The 16702-nt window shown below is 36.9% G+C and overlaps 1 protein-coding gene across 2 annotated transcripts in view; it reads right to left on the reverse strand.

Annotated features, from left to right (window-relative positions):
• Positions 1–10641: 10641 nt before the first annotated feature.
• Positions 10642–16702, reverse strand: part of PANK1 (pantothenate kinase 1) — a 64191-nt gene continuing 58130 nt past the window's right edge. For both annotated transcript variants that reach the window (NM_001372235.1, NM_001372236.1), the window contains 2 exon segments: positions 10642–12117; positions 16302–16427. In NM_001372235.1, the coding sequence (NP_001359164.1) occupies positions 12058–12117; positions 16302–16427 (186 nt within the window). In that variant the 3' untranslated portion in view covers positions 10642–12057.

Consider the following 16702-nt stretch of genomic DNA (forward strand, 5'->3'; position numbering starts at 1 on the left):
ATAGTCTCGGCTCACTGCAACCTCTGCCTTCCAGGTTCAAGTGATTCTCCTGCCTCAGCCTCCTGAGTAGTTGGGATTACAGGTGTGAGCCACCACACCTGGCTAATTTTCTGTATTTTTAGCAAAGACGAGGTTTCACCCATATTGGCCAGGCTGGTCTTGAACTCCTCACCTCAGGTGATCTGCCCGTATCGGCCTCCCAAAGTGCTGTGAGCCACCGCACCTGGCCGAAGAATATTAACTAACTGAATAGCAGTAGGAGGAAGGCACTTGAGCTAGAACTTCAGACCAGCCAGTGTGAAATTTTAAGCCTGGGTATGCAGAAATTTCAATAATATGACTGATAAAGGTGATAGATACACATTCAGACATTGCCTCTATACACAATCCCTTTTAGAAAATGGAAGCAAATCTCTGGATCATTTAGCCCCAAAAAAGCCTTGATTTTTCCCAGAAAGCCACTTCAGCATTCTTGACGATTTGTTCATGGCATGTTCTTGGCATGTTCCTTTGCCTCTTCAAGCTTCAGTCTTTTCTCCAGTAAAATGAAGATAAGAATCCCCACGTTATTCATCATCTGAGTGGATTAATGGAGATTAGGTACATGGAGTGCCAAGCATATGAAAGGCTTAATCCATCAGAGCTGTCATTATTGTTGTGGACTCTCTTTCCTGGAAACATCTTTTATTCCCACATGGTAGCTTTTGTTTTGTTTTGTTTGTTTGTTTGTTTTTGAGACAGAGTCTCACTCTGTCGCCCAGGCTGGAGGGCAGTGGCACAATCTTGGCTCACTGCAAGCTCTGCCTTCCGGCCTCAAGCCATTCTCCTGCCTCAGCCTTGCAAGCAGCTGGGACTATAGGCGCCTGCCACCACGCCCGGCTAATTTTTTTGTATTTTCAGTAGAGAGGGGGTTTCACCGTGTTAGCCAGCATGGTCTGGATCTCCTGACCTTGTGATCCACCCACCTCAGCCTCCCAAAGTGCTGGGATTACAGGCATGAGCCACCGCGCCCGGACCCCACATGGTAGCTTTGTAAAGGCCAGGGTCCAGGCCCAGTTCTCAGACTCACAGAAGCTCTGGGTTGAGAAGGATATTAAAGGTCACTTCTGGTCCAAGCCCTACCTCTCCATCCAGTGCCAGGTCAGAACTTGTGATAGTTCAATGCAGGTTAATAATTTGGCACCTTTTTTACTGATATTCTCCAAATAGTTGTTCAACATTTATTTAGAAGTTTAAAAATTAGAATAATAGCAAAAAGTGTAATTTTCACTTCTCAAACTTGGTAGGTTTATTTTGGGAGTGGCCTTGAACCTATTTTGCAACTTACTCCTTAGTGATTAAAATGAACTTCTCCTGAGTTGAAATGCAAGACACAGTTAATGCTTCCAAAGTCTCTTCTGCAGGACTGCATCAATGAATAAAAACTGACACTAAAACATAAGTAGCAATTATTCAATAATTAATACGAATGAATTACTAAATCTCTACATCTTAAAAGTTTGAATACCAGTGTATTTAGAATTTGTTTGGCTTCCAAAAACTATGCATGCCATGGTGTTTTATTTTAAAACTTCAAATCCTAACGCTATATACCCTTTTTAAAGTGTTAATTTCTAATTTCTTTTTCTTTTCTTTTTTTTTTTTTTTTTGAGACGGAGTCTTGCTCTGTCACCCAGGCTGTAGTGCAGTGGTGCGATCTCAGCTCACTGCTCCCAGGTTCACGCCATTCTCCTGTCTCAGCCTCCTGAGTAGCTGGGACTACAGGCACCCGCCACCACGCCTGGCTAATTTTTTTGTATTTTTAGTTAGAGACGGGGTTTCACCGTGTTAGCCAGGATGGTCTACGCTCTCCTGACCTCGTGATCCGCCCGCCTCAACCTCCCAAAGTGCTGGGATTACAGGCGTGAGCCACCGCGCCGGGCAGTTAATTTGTAAGTGTGGCTATATCTTCATAAAATCTCTCTATGGCCATTAAAATGGATTACACCATAGATGAAAAGGTCCTTAATATTCCATGGACAGAGACCCTCACAGCTTGATTTTGCTGAGATAATCTTCATAGTTAAGTAAGGACCACAGAAGACTACCATGAGCAGCTGAGGTCAAACAGGGACTGTAGAAACACAGGCTAAAGGACACGAAGAGTTGTGTAATTGACTAAATGTTCAGGGCAGAGCCAACAAAACACAATTGTTCTGGACAACCACACCATTTTCTCTAAGTTGCTGAAAGTTGTGTGGGTGGGATCTACAGATAATTGCCCCACTTCTCCATTTCATTTTGCCTGTCTAAACATTGCATAAATAACTGCTTGATAAATTCAATGTTGATGTTGGCACATGAACAGACAGACAGAAAAGTGACCGCTCATTTTAAAATGTATAAAGCCAATATAAATAGTAATCAAATCTCAAAGGAGAATGCCTAAAAATGTTTAAAATTCACAATAATGTTTAATTTACCAAATTTCAACCCACTTATGGAGCTTACTTCAAAAATACTTTTGGCATATATTTAAAATAAAGTGACATTTGACAAACTGTTCAAATATTAAGCTTAAAAATATACTCTTCCTAAATAATAATTTTAATACAAACTCTGGATCCACAACTTGCAGGATTAATTATCTCTTCTCCAGTATGCCAAAAACACGTACACATCCAAATATGAACAGAGAATATAAATGCTAGAAAAGTTTAAGAATATATTATGAAAAAATATTTCATATGTCAGGATAAATAAGCTTGAGTAGTTAATGAAAAATAATTATTTTAAAGTTTAAGTTGTCTTTAAAATTAAATTTTACATACCTTTTCAAGATATATGAGAAGACATACACCACCTACCTCACTATGGAATGTGGTAAAACAAACATAATTTATATCTGTGTCATGGCAGCCAAATGGCATAAATTCTTTAGATGTTGAACTTTGCTAAAATAGCAACAGCAAATTTCATGAACAAAATGAAGTGGAAGAGAAAAGAGAAGAGCAATCTAATACAAAAACTGTCTAATTCTTTCTGGTTGCCTATAGCTTAAGAGAAAATTTAAAACTCTCCTTAAGCTGTAACTGCAAAAAATTTAAAAAGAAAATCCATTTGTTAAAACAAATTAGGCAAATGGTATTGAGGCTATTTGAATTTATGTCACAGTGCCCTTAGTATTAACCACACCAACCGTGGGCCACACACATTTGACTAAATGTGCTCAGTGGTTGATTCTAGAAACATCATAATTTAAGAAATGTACAAGGAAAAAAACTAGTGGAAAAGCAAAAGCAACAAGTGGAATATTTTACAAAATTGAAAATAATACCACACAGGTCAAAAAAAACATCCAATTAACATATATAATTTCAGTTTTGTGCTATATTCCAATGGTTCTTTTCCGTCTTCTAATTTACATTGCTTTTTATATATTTCATTAATATATAGGCATACCTTGAAGAAATTACAACTTTGTTTTCAGACCAAGGCAATCAAGTCACATGAATTTGTTTCCCAGCAGATGTACATGTTATGTTTAGAATATACTATAGTCTGTTTAGTTTGCAATAGCATTGTGTTAAAAAATGTAGATACCTTAATTTCAAAAATACTTTACTGCCAAAAAATGCTAATAATCATCTGAGCCTTTAGCTAGTACTAATTATTTGCTGGTAGAGGGTCTTATCTCGATGTGTTTGGCTGCTGACTGATCAAGGTGGTGGTTGCTGAAGGTTGTGGCAATTTCTTAAAATAAGACAAAAATGAAGTTTGCCACATTTGTTGACTCTTTCTTTCACAAAAGATTTATCTGCAGCATGTGATGTCATTTGATGGCATTTTATCCACAACAGGACTTTCAAAATTGAGGTCAGTCCTCTCCAACCCTGCCGATGCTTTGTCATCTGAATTTATGCAATATTCTAAATCCTTTGTTGTCATTTCAACAATGTTTACAGTGTCTTCACCAGGGGTAGATTCCGTCTCGAGAAACCACTTTCTTTGCTCATCCATGAGAAGCAACTCCTCATCCTTTCAAGTTCTATCATGAGACTGCAGAAATTCAGTCATCTCTTCAGGTTCCACTTCTAATTCTAGTTCTCTTGCTATTTCTATCTCATCTTCAGTGACTTTCTCCACTGAAGTCTTGAACCCCTCAAATTCATCCATGAGGGTTGGAATCCACTTCTTCCAAACTCCAGTTAATGTTGGTATTTTGACCTCCATCCATGAATCACATATATTCTTAATGGCATCTAGAATAGTAAAACATTTCCAGATAGTTTTCAACTTATTTTGCCTAGATCCATAAGAGGAATCACTATCTATGGCAGCCATAGCCTTACAAAATGTATTTCTGAAATAATAAAACTTGAACATTGAAATTACTCCTTGATCTGTGGGCTGTAGAATGGATATTGGATTAGCAAGTAGGAAAACATTAATCTCCTTGTACATTTACATCAGAGTTCCTGAGTGACTAGGTGCATTGTCAATGAAAGAAATCTTTTGAAAGGAATCTTTTTTCTGAGAAGCAGGTCTCAACAATGAGCTTAAAATATTCAGGAAATCATGCTATAAATAGATGTGCTGTTATCCAAGCTTTGTTGTTCCATTTATAGAGCACAGGCAGAGGAGACTTAGTGTAAGTCTTAAGAGCCCTAGCATTTTCAGAATGGTTAATAAGCATTGGCTTCACCTTCAAGTCACTGGCTGCATAAGCCTCTAACAAGACAGTCGGCCTGTCTTTTGAAGTTTTGAAACTACACATTGACTTCTCATGTCCAGTTAGAAAAGTCCGAGGTGGTCTTTTCTTCTAATAGAAGGCTGTTTTGTCTACACTGAGAATCTGTTGTTTAGTGTAACCACCTTCATCAATGATCTTTGCTACATTTTCTGAATAACTTACTGCTTCACCTTGTACTTTTATGTTATGGAGACAACTTCTGCTCTTAAACTTCATGAACCAACCTCTGCTAGCTTCCAACTTTTCTACTGCCACTTTCTCACCTCTGTCAGACTTCAAAGAACTGAAGAGAATTAGAACTTGGCTTTGGATTAGGCTTTGGCTTAAGGGAATGTTGTACCTGGTTTGATCTTTTATCCAGACATAAAACTTTATATCAGGCATAAGGCTGTTTTGCTTTCTTATGATTTGTGTGTTCACTGGAGTTTACTTTTAATTTCTTTCTGGAACTTTTTCTTGTATTCACAACTTAGCTAACTGGCACAAGAGGCCTAGATTTTAGCCTATTTCAGCTTTCAACATGCCTTCCTCACTAAGCTTAATCATTTCTAGTTTCCAGTAAGTGAGAGATGTGTGATTTTTTTCCTTTCACTTGGACACTTAGAGGTCATTGTAGGGTTTGTAAGTGGGCTAATTTCATCATTATTGTGTCTGAGGGAATAGGGAGGCCTGAGGAGAGGGAGAGAGATAGGAGAAGTGCAGATTAGTGGAACAGTCAAAACACAACACATACCGATTAAGTTCAGTGTCTTACATTTGTGGCACCAGAAAACAATCACTGATCAAAGATCACTGATCACAAATCACCATAACAATTATAATAATAAAGAAAAAGTTTGAAATATTGTAAGAATTATCAAAATGTGACAAAGAGACATGAAATGAGCACAAGCTGGGAAAACAGTATCAATACATTTGCTCAAGGCAGAGTTGTCACAACCTTCAATTTGTAGAAAACACAGGATCAGCAAAACACAATAAAACAACATATGCCTGTAATTCACACACCATTCAATTAATCCATTCAAAGTGTACAATTCAATGACTTTTAGCTGAATTATGCAACCATCGTTACAATCAATTTTAGTATATTTTCATCACCAAAAAAGAAACCTCATACATATTAGCAGTACTCCTCATTTCTACCAAATTCTCAGCCCTAGGAGACCACTAATCTACTTTCTGTCTCTATAGACTTGGCTATTTTGGAGATCCCATATAAACGGAATCATACAATACGTAGTCTTCTGTGACGAGTTTCTTTCACTTAGCATAATACTTTCAAGGTTCATTTGTGTTGTAATTCCTTTTTATGGCCAAATATTATTTCATTGTATAGAAGTACACATTTTATTTATACATTCATCTATTGATAGACGTTAGGGAAATTTTAATTTTTTAGTTATTATGAGTAACATTACTAATATGCTTGAACAAGTCATATGTGCATGTATATCTCCATTTCCTTTGGGTATATACATATCTGAGAGTGGAATTGCTAGATCATATGGTAATTCTATATTTAACTTTTTGAAGAACTGACAGACTGTTTCCCAAAGTGAGTGTATTATTTTGAAATCCCAACACGAATGTATGAAGGTTCCTATTTCTCTATTATTGCCAAAATAATAGAACCATGCCTTCAGAATTCTGAAGAAAAATGGTATCTAACATAAAATTCTGTAGTCTGCCAAACTATCAACTAGGCATGAGAATAGAATAAAAATTTTTCTAAAAACTTTTAGATATGCAAATACTCAACAATTTTTATCTCCATCACCCTTGGGAAACCACCATGTTCACAATGATAAAATAAAATAAGAACAAAGAAAGCTTGTGTGCTGCTGTTTTCCATAGTCTTGTGCAAGTATTTGACTTTTAAAACTATATGCATGTAAAATGTTGAATTTTTTAAAAAAATACTTACATTTAAAAAGATGAACTCTTCTTATGGACTGGTTGAAAACTGTTTAGTGAAAACATTAGCTGAAATCACCTCAATTAATTCTAGTTTGGAATGTTGATTTACTTGATAGAGTATTTTAAAAAAGAGGCAAAGACTTTTATACAAAATTCCTTTTTATTTTTGTATTGCAAGTGACGAATACTTGTAAACTAGCCTTTTGAAGTTGACTTTAAAAGGCTCGACATAAACGGTTACACTGAAGAGACACCTTTTGGAATGTGAAATAATTGAGCTCATCATGGGAGTAGGTGTTTGTGGCTGGGTTTTTTAAAAACCCAGTGGTCAACACATCACAGATTGAAAAAGTATTAAATTTCAAACTTGTGCTGTGGAAACTATTAAATGACTCTGGTCATGACAAAATCATTAACAATAAAGATTCAAGTAAACAGTTCAAATAATATTGTTTCATTAAATGAGCAGGGAGAAAAAGGTGCATTACTAAATCAATATATTATTTTATGTGATAACTTTATTTTAAATACATATTACCTAAATTAAATATTCTAAGAAAAAGAAAATTAGCTATCAGTTTCCGAAAAACATCTTTCATTTTCATTGAGGATGTGGCAAGAATGAAAGCAAGGTGAGCCCATCATTCCTTAAAAGTTGAGGCCATGACTTAATCATACTTGCATTTTATGATCATCTGACTGAAGAAGTCTCTCTCCTCCCTCTCTATCCTATCACCGTTTCTTTCCTTAATAGCAATTATCACTCCCTGATATTTTCTTGTTTATTTATTGGTTTATACGCTCCTAGTTTATCTCCATTAACCAATTGTAAGCCTAATGAAAGCAGAGCTCCTGAAGTCTTGTTCACATTGGAATGCATCCTCAGTGCTACCCAATGCCTCTCAGATCATTGATATTTATTAAAAATTAAACAGATGAGCAAAAGAATGGGCAGCTGGTAGACCTAATAAACAATGTACACTAATGAAATCTTCTTCACAAATGTGGGGTCATCTTCTGATCACTGGGAGGAAAATTGCTTTCTAACAATTCTTGTGAGTGATAGTTTATGATACTCCCAGTATTGAAACCTTCTTGCTCACTGAATAGACTCATAGTGGGGTTGTAGCTATTAGTAGCCTGTGTCCTCTGAGAAAGTTCTCAAGAATTTTTATAACCATCCTACTTATAGCAAAAGCATAGTTCACTCTGCAGCTACTGCATGAGGTCTGGCACAATAGGGAAAAAAATGGAATAATGTTAGGTATTCAAAAGCACATAACTTGTTTACTCATTTGCTTCAACAGGGCATTTTGCTTTACCACTTTGAAACCTGATTATTTCTAGTTTCACTTTCCTTGAAACTCTTTGATGGCTCCACAGTGACTATGGAAAAGTCCACAATGTTAGCATGGAAGACAAGTCCTTCCACAGTTGGGCCAGCTTCCTCTTTCTCACTACCTGGTTTCTCTCTCATGAACCAGGCTCCAGCTGTAACAAAGAGCTTCCAGTCCCTGAATAAGCCAAGTGGTTTCTTCCCTCAGCGCTTCTGCTCACCCAGCTCCCCCTGCTTGGAGAGCCCTCCCTTCCTCTCCACTTAGTGGTTCCTATTCTTTGGTTAAGACTTCACGAAACCTTCTCTAGCACCTTCTGGAGGACAAATGACCAACCTCTCTTCTGGGTAGAGGCCACTACCCTCACAGATTTCTTATAGGACCTGGCTCAAGGTTACTCCCAACGCTGCATCTGCCACCACTTTCTATTATTAACTCCAGACACTGGCCTCTTTGCAGTTCCTCAAATCCCTATTTTCATTTGCCAGGAGTGAAAAATATTTTCTCAGACATTTACACAATGTGTTCTCACCTCCATTCAACTCTCTGCTCAAAGGTCACTTCCTAGGAGAGGCTGTCTTTGACCGCCCCGAGAAATTCCTCCCCTTCTCATTTTTCTGAATAGAACTACCCCTTCTTTAGCCTTTACACTAGCTTACTTTTTCTTTGTAGTACTGATCTAACATTATATATTTAGTAATGTATCTGTCTTCCCTTCTAAAATATAAGCTCTGTGATGGTGGATCTTTGTTCTGTTTACTGCTGTGAATGTGAATGAATGAATGATTGAATGGCACTTGTGGCACTTGATAACTGATGTTGCCTTGAGATTTTGCTGTCTTTCTCTGCAGGGGTTGTGTCCTATGGATCTTAGTCTCCAGTTCCTTCCTGGCACAAAGAAACTTCTTAATATTCCTTCTATGACTGAATGACGTCAAGTATACATTACCTATAACAATTGTTCCCAACAAAGAGACTCTGAATCCATGTATACTGCATAAGGTGAAGAACACAACTATATTTCCACAATCCCTTTATCTAAAACTCGGGATCAGATGTGTTTCAAAATTCAGAATCACTTATTTATTTATTTTATTTTTTTGAGACAGAGTCTCGCTCGGTCTCCCAGGCTGGAGTGCATTGGTGCGATCTCGGCTCACTGCAAGCTCTGCCTCCCAGGTTCACGCCATTCTCCTGCCTCAGCCTCCCAAGTAGCTGGGACTACAGGTGCCCACCACCACGCCTGGCTTTTTGTATTTTCAGTAGAGACGGGGTTTCACCGTGTTAGCCAGGATGGTCTCGATCTCCTGACCTCGTGATCCGCCTGCCTCGGCCTCCCAAAGTGCTGGGATTACAGGCGTGAGCCACCACACCCAGCCAATTCAGAATCATTTATTACTTAAGACCCCCGTCAGAGTCAGTATCCTGTTATCTAACCCATGAAGAGCTTTGCAACAAAACATGTGAAGAGCCCTACTACATGTGAGAAATAATGCTCAAGTCAGCTTTTGCTGCCAAGTGAGCTGTCAAGATAGATTTCCTAAGTATGGGATTTTGGAAGTGTGGACAAGGAGCTGTGGATATGTATTAGCATATGGAGATTGGTGAAACATCTCCATACTAACATGGGTTTCCCACAATCCAGAAGGTTAAGAATTACTGATTTAATAAATTAGTTTAAATAATTTATTTTTTCATTGTAGCTAATATTAATGAAGCATTTACTTTGTGTCAACCCCTGGGCTGAGCTCTTTAAATATGTATGTAAAACTATTATTTGTCCCATTTTATAGGTGAGGAAACTATGGATTAGAAAGAGGCTTAGCATATCTTTGAACTGGTAACTGACTAAGCTGGACCCAGACTGAAGCTGCCTCACAATAAAAAGCCATGCTCTTACTTCATATTGTACAAGGTCAAAATTCTTTAGTCTTCCCAGTTTCTTTGTGATGTTGACTCTAAGAAAAGTTTCTGTAATTCAAGTGAATGTGAAAATCCTCAGGCTACAACATCTCTTTTGTAAAAAACAGGCTGGCTATATGTAGTCAACATTTAACTGATATTTGTATAATGGAATAATGTATTTTCTCTGCTACACCAATATTTTAAATGTTTGTAATGAGAGATCAAGTGATTTCAGATAATTAAAAAAATACAGTCACACTAACTTGCCCTGATTTCCTTTGTAGAACCATAGTCTGCAGAATCAAGGTCTGCTGTTACCTGACAGATGAGAATAGGAATAGAAGAGGCCATCAAAAGGCACTAATTATAAATAATATGTAGATTTTTAACTTATCCTTTTCAAGAACACTTTAGCTGCCTGAATTTTTTTTAAAGTCAGATAGAAGTTGATAAAATGTATTTGTGATGACCAAATTTTGAAACTCCTTTGGAATTACCAAATATAGCAGTGATAGTTGGCATTAAGGAGTCACTTGTATAGAAACAATAAAGCTCTATTTTAAAAATCTATGCAGAGGGCTACAGCTTCACCTGAAGACAGTGTTTTGGACCATACCACACTCATGGGAAAGCCTCCAATTTTGAAATGTACAGTAGCAAAAACACAACACACAGTCATTTCATGGTACAAAGCAGATACTATAAACATGAGAATTAAGAAATGAAAATAACATATACACTAAAAACATCACAACAGAAACAGGCTTTATTTCAACCAGACAAGTGAATTCTTCAATTAACATCAACTTCTTCAAGACTTGAAGATATGGAAATTAAAGACAGTGCTCAGAAGGCAGAGCAAGGAAGATTCATCATAGAGTAATTGTTCTGTCCTTCAAAAATCCCTTTCAACAATAAGCTCAATACACAAGATCATGGGATCTCATGCATCCCAATATTTGTACATGACCCTCATTTGAAAGTTACCCATCAGTCTTAATGAAATCTTTCAAAAAGAAAAAATATATAGATCAGTATAAATTATTTTGAATTTTAGAAACTGAGATTGAAGTAGTTTTTAGTTTAAAATATTTAAAATGAAAAAAACTTTAACATTATTAAAGATGTGTTGTTACAAAGTTCCTAGATATATACATGTACAAAACAAATAGATATTACTATCTGACACCTCAACCCATGACTTACCCTAAATCTCCTGATATGAACAATTAATCTACTGGGAGGCTTTTCCCAATAAGTTTCAAACTTCTTGCACAAAGATTTGCTGCCATTCATATTCTATGCATGGATGAGGACATTTCATCACAGACTATTTCAACTCAATATAACCTAGCATAAAATAAATCCAATGAAACACTACATTTATAAGCGATAAGACAAACTTGCGTATAATTTGCAACTTTTGCCAGACTCATTAAATTCATTAACACATTCAGTCTTCTCTTCACGGGCATTTTCAAGAGCTTTAGATCTTGTGCTTAACTTTGTATTGAGCTGGTCAGCACCTTCATTGATATGAACAGTTATGTCAAAGAAAGGTTACAGGTAGGGGGAAGGAGATCATCTGAGGACAGAAACAGAGGGAAGGACTCTCTTTTTTCATAAGAAAACTAAAACAGAAAAACAAGACAAAAAAGGGTACAAAACAAATAACAAAAGTGTTCACAGTAAAACATGCCAGATTTGTAGTTTCATTTGAAACCAACAGCAAATCATGAAACGTCATGAAAAATATGAGTCAAGGTAAAATCTCCTAGAGTAATTACTAAATGAAGTTAAAATCACCACACTGATCAGTAAACCCCAGAAGAAAAATGAACAGCGCTTACATACCAGGTCTTTCTTAAACATCAAACAACTTTTCAAAGTTAATGCAAACAATTGGTAGGTTTGGCCACGCTGCACCATTTTTTTAAAAAAATACAGTATACAGAAAAAAAACCTTTTGTATTCCCCCGTTTTGAATCATTAGCTCAAAACCTAAGAGTAAAAGATCATCTGGAAGGATTTTAAATTATTTACAAATCCAGCAGGTTCATCTGCCATAATGGCTTGGCTTCCGTCCCAAAGCGACTTTCACCTTCTCCAGCAGCAATTTTTTAGTTCTCTGTCCTTTTGGGAGGCTGTTTCCTCCACTGCTCGTCTCTACTTGTCATCAGTCATTTTGAACAGTTCCAACAGTGCCCCAACGGCTCCAAAATAACCCTATGAAAACAATACAAAACGATGATCTCTGAACCTTAGCCAAATACCTATCGTTTTTAATAATTCTAGGAATGCCACTAATGTAGATAAAAGAGAAATTTAAAACCTAAATTGTGTGTCACAAAACATGGCAGAATAATAACAACTATAATTTATTGGACACCTACTTATATATATTAAATACATTCAATATGTAAGTGCTTAGAACTATGTCTGGCACATGTGTGCTAAGTATGTGCCGGGGTTGTTAGTATTATAACTATTTCATCTTTATCTTTATCATGGCAAAACTGTGATTATTATTTCACATACGAGAAATGGAAGGTAATAAAGTAAATTATCCTTGCAGGGTCACAGGTCTTGTACCAGGGCTCAACACCAAATCTGTCTGACTTTAAAGCTATATTTCATGGGAGAAAACCCTAAACTTCCCTCAGTAGCTCTTGCAAAAGCACTTAAATTAGTCCAAGCCTCACTTTGCCCATCTGTAAAATAAAGACCATATGTCTATGAAAATGAAAGGAACTAAAAAATATAAATTTTTAGAGAACTATGCGTTAGTTTGTTCAGGCTGCTATATATAACAAAGTACCCTAGACTGGGTGGCTTATAAACAATAGAAATTTGTTTCTCACAGTTCTAGAGGCTGGGAAGTCTAAAATCAAGGTGTCTGGTGAGGACCCATTCCTCATAGATAGCTGTCTTCACATTGTAATCTCACATGGCTGGATTACGTGGTGGAAGGGGCAAGGGAGCTCTCTTAGACCTTTTTATAAGGATGCTAATCCCATTCATGAAGGCTCAGCCCTCATGACTTCATCACCTCCCAAAGGCCATCTCCCAATACCATCACCTTGTAGATTAGGATTTCAACATAGACATTTGAAGTTGGTCAGGGCACAAATAATCAGTCCACAGCAATCTGTTTCCAAAAGGCAGGAGGCTACATTCTTCTGGCACTTGCTGAACTCAATAGTTATAACTGCAGCAGTAGGTGTGAGTGTGGCAGGATGTGGATGGATCTTTGCTGCTGCTGCTGCTGTCAGCTCACATTTATTGAGGCCCCACTAATGCTAGAAGTTGTTCTAAGCACTTTACATGGATTTACTCATTTACCCATCACAATAACTCTATGAGACAAATATGATAATTGCCCCATTTTACAAATGTTAAAACAGAAATGGAGAGATAGAGTCATTGTCTAAGATCTCACAGTCAGTAAAACGCAGTGTTCTTAACTACCTGGCTAGATGACTTCTCTTAAGAGATGTTCAGTAACATTAGTTGAATGAATGAGAAATTAAGTGAGGACTCCTAAGGCCAGGGCAGGTGACCAGAAAGCCACCATACCAGCGCTTCTCAAAAGTTGTCTCTCCATAGGATTCTCTAGTAAGGCCCGTGTAAGCCAGAGTGAATTTAAGAATGTAGAGAATTTTCTGAGGAACACATTATGGGGGTTACAAGAATACTCCATTTTCACTGGCCATAGAGACTGAGTTATGATATAGGGTAACAAACCAAAGCCAGAGTCCACAGAGGCTTAGGATTGTACAGGGTGATATAGGTGACTACATTTTTACCTACAGAAGTGAGTTTCCCCAAAATGTTGGATTTTATTTCCTATGTTACCACCTAACTTCCCACCTGATGTTATAGAAGACTTTTTATCCCTGACAGTTTCCAGGCTTTGTTGTCTGCATTAGGCCAAGAAGATCTGGACTTATGGTTACCAGATAAGACACAGATAAATGGCAGATAAAATAACTGGGCACCCTGTATTTTTTATTGCTAAAAATGGCAACTCTATCTGGAATAGAATAGGAGTTTTCTTTTTCCTTTTTCATTTTTTTTTTTAAAGGCTGAGATGGTTTTTTCTTTTTCAAACAAAACCTTACATGGAAACTCCATAAATAATCAGATATTCTGGCTGTGAGGGGTAGGGAGTGGAGGTTCTGGGACCTCATTCCCCCTCACTCAATGCCTAAAGCCTGCTTTAAAAACAAGAGCTTTCTTTAGTATGAATTTCTATCATCAGGGCTTAACTATTTAGTATTTAAGTACCTGTTTCATATGCTTTAATAAAACAAAATACAGGCATAGAGAGTTCTAAATAACTCTAAATGCATTGGTAACTTCTTAAATAAATAGCTCAGTTTGAAGATGAGAAAAAAATGGCACAGTAGTCATTCATTACAATTGAAATTGACAATACCAGCTCTCTCAATGTTTTTCTGCTGCAGTGTATACAAGAGATTAGATACCTCCAGTGATAGCTCATTACAGCACTGCAGCATTGATTTTAAAGGAGGTGACAGAGAAGGTGGAAGAGAGAAGGGCCCCCACTTTTTGGTTTATATTATGGTAGAAACTCCAAGCAAGGGGGCCGGGGTGGCTCACACCTGTAATCCCAGCACTTTGGGAGGCTGAGGCGGGTGGATTACCTGAGGTTGGGAGTTTGAGACCATCCTGGCCAACATGGTGAAACCCTCTACTAAAAATATGAAAATTAGCCGGGTGTGGTGGCGCACGTCTGTAATCCCAGCTACCTGGGAGGCTGAGGCTCGAGAATTGCTTGAACCTGGGAGGCGGAGGTAGCAGTGAGCCGAGATTGCACCACTGCACTCCAGCCTGGGCGACAGAGGGAGACTCTGTCTCAAAAAAAAAAAGAAACTCCAATAAGGGACTTTGAATTTACTGACACTCTCCATTTCCTTTGTAAAGAGGTTCACTAATGGTCAGGTACACTGACCTCTCAAGGCCAATAAGCTACTCTTAGTAGCCCAAGCACTTCTGTTCTTACCAGCTGAATTGCTTACTTGCCAAGAGTCAGCTGTGTTTATCCTTAAATTTGTTTATGACAGGTTGATTGTAATGTAATAATCTAGGTTAACTATATACTACCTAAATCAATAAAAAGAGCACAAATTGGTGGTCAGTTCTATGAAAATTCAGTTAAATTCTTGAGAAATATTGAAAAAGGTAGTCAGAAATAATTGCTGTCTACTTAGGTGGATGCCACAACGTGAAAGAGAGAGAAAAAAACCTGTAAGAATTCTGCAACCAACTTGCTTCATAAGTATCTTTAACTTCTTAATCCACTTTAAGGAAACAAACTGGAAATCAAAGGAGGTGCATAATATTGTAGATTATGAAAGAAAGATAACTACAGGACTCCAATCGGCAGAAACCATGCTCAAAAATAGGCGTTGGTCTCACATCAAAAGATTGGTAAGTAAGTGCACATTTACACATTTTAAGGTATAATAAAATGGTTGAAGAAAGCTTTTATTAATGATTACTCATTTTATCTAACTTTAAAACTTTTAAAAAATGTTACTATAAATTGACAACTTATAATCATATATTTATGGGGTACAAAGTGAGGTTATGATTTACGGATACAATGTGAAATAATTAAAGCAAGCTAATTAACATGTATATAACTTCAAATACTTAGATTTCTTTGGTGAGAACATTTGAAATTTACAAGTTTGAAATGTATGTTCCTATTTCCCCTACCCCCCAGCCTCTGTAACCACCATTCTACTCTCTGCTTCTATGAGTTTGATTGTTTTAGATTCCACAAATAAATGAGAATATGTAGTATTTGTCTTTCTGTGCCTGGATTATCTTAGCATTCTGTTTTCCAATTCCATCCATGTTGTTGCAAATTACAGAATTTCTTTTTAAGTGCTGAATAGTATTCCATTGTGTATATGTACCACATCAAAAAAAAATCCATTCATCTGCTGATAGACACTTAGGATAATTCCATAACCTATTTATTGTGAGTAGTGCTGCAATAAACATGGGAGTGCAGACATCTCTTCGACATACTGATTTTACATCTTTTGGGTAAATACTCAGAGGTGGAACTGCTGGATCATATGGTAATTCTACTTTTAGTTTTTTTGAAACTTCCATGCAGTTTTCTATAATGACTGTCCTAATTTACATTTTCAGTGACTTTTTAAAAAATTAAATTAACCAACTACCAGTCCTGGTTGTTGGATAAGAACGCTTCCATTTTATATATGCTTTTTTCTTATCCTTTGTGTAAATGCAAAGTGTAAATGGCAACTTTTCTACTTGACCAATTTAAAAAGCTAAGAGACCTGCTGATATGTTAGCCAAACCAAAATATACTCCACATATGACAGTAAGTCTATGCAAGCTCAACCTACCTCATGTTCCAAAAACAGAGCTTTTAGTTGTCCTTTGGACCAAAAATCCATGGCATATGCCAGCAGCTTCATGGAGACCATATTGATTCTGAGAAAATTTCCAACAAACACAACTCTGTCTATATTCTGGAAAAAATATTAAAGAAAACAATTGAATCATGGCATAAAAATAGCATTTGGCAAAGACCCAATGTTCTGTATGTCTCTAAACAGAACCTTGAAGAGTGAATTTTCCTTGTTTTTTTGGTGGAATTATTTCAACATCGCCAAAATGAAGTTAAACCAACCTTATAGTGCATTCCACAAGAACAAGAGGCTGAGATTTTTGTTGGGCAAGGCAGAAACTGATATTGGACTTATTTGCAGGTGTTATGTTAGACTGTCTTACGTCTGACATGAAA

Source organism: Pongo abelii, chromosome 8 (genome assembly GCF_028885655.2).
Source record: "Pongo abelii isolate AG06213 chromosome 8, NHGRI_mPonAbe1-v2.0_pri, whole genome shotgun sequence".
In the NCBI taxonomy this organism is placed as follows: Eukaryota; Metazoa; Chordata; class Mammalia; order Primates; family Hominidae; genus Pongo; species Pongo abelii.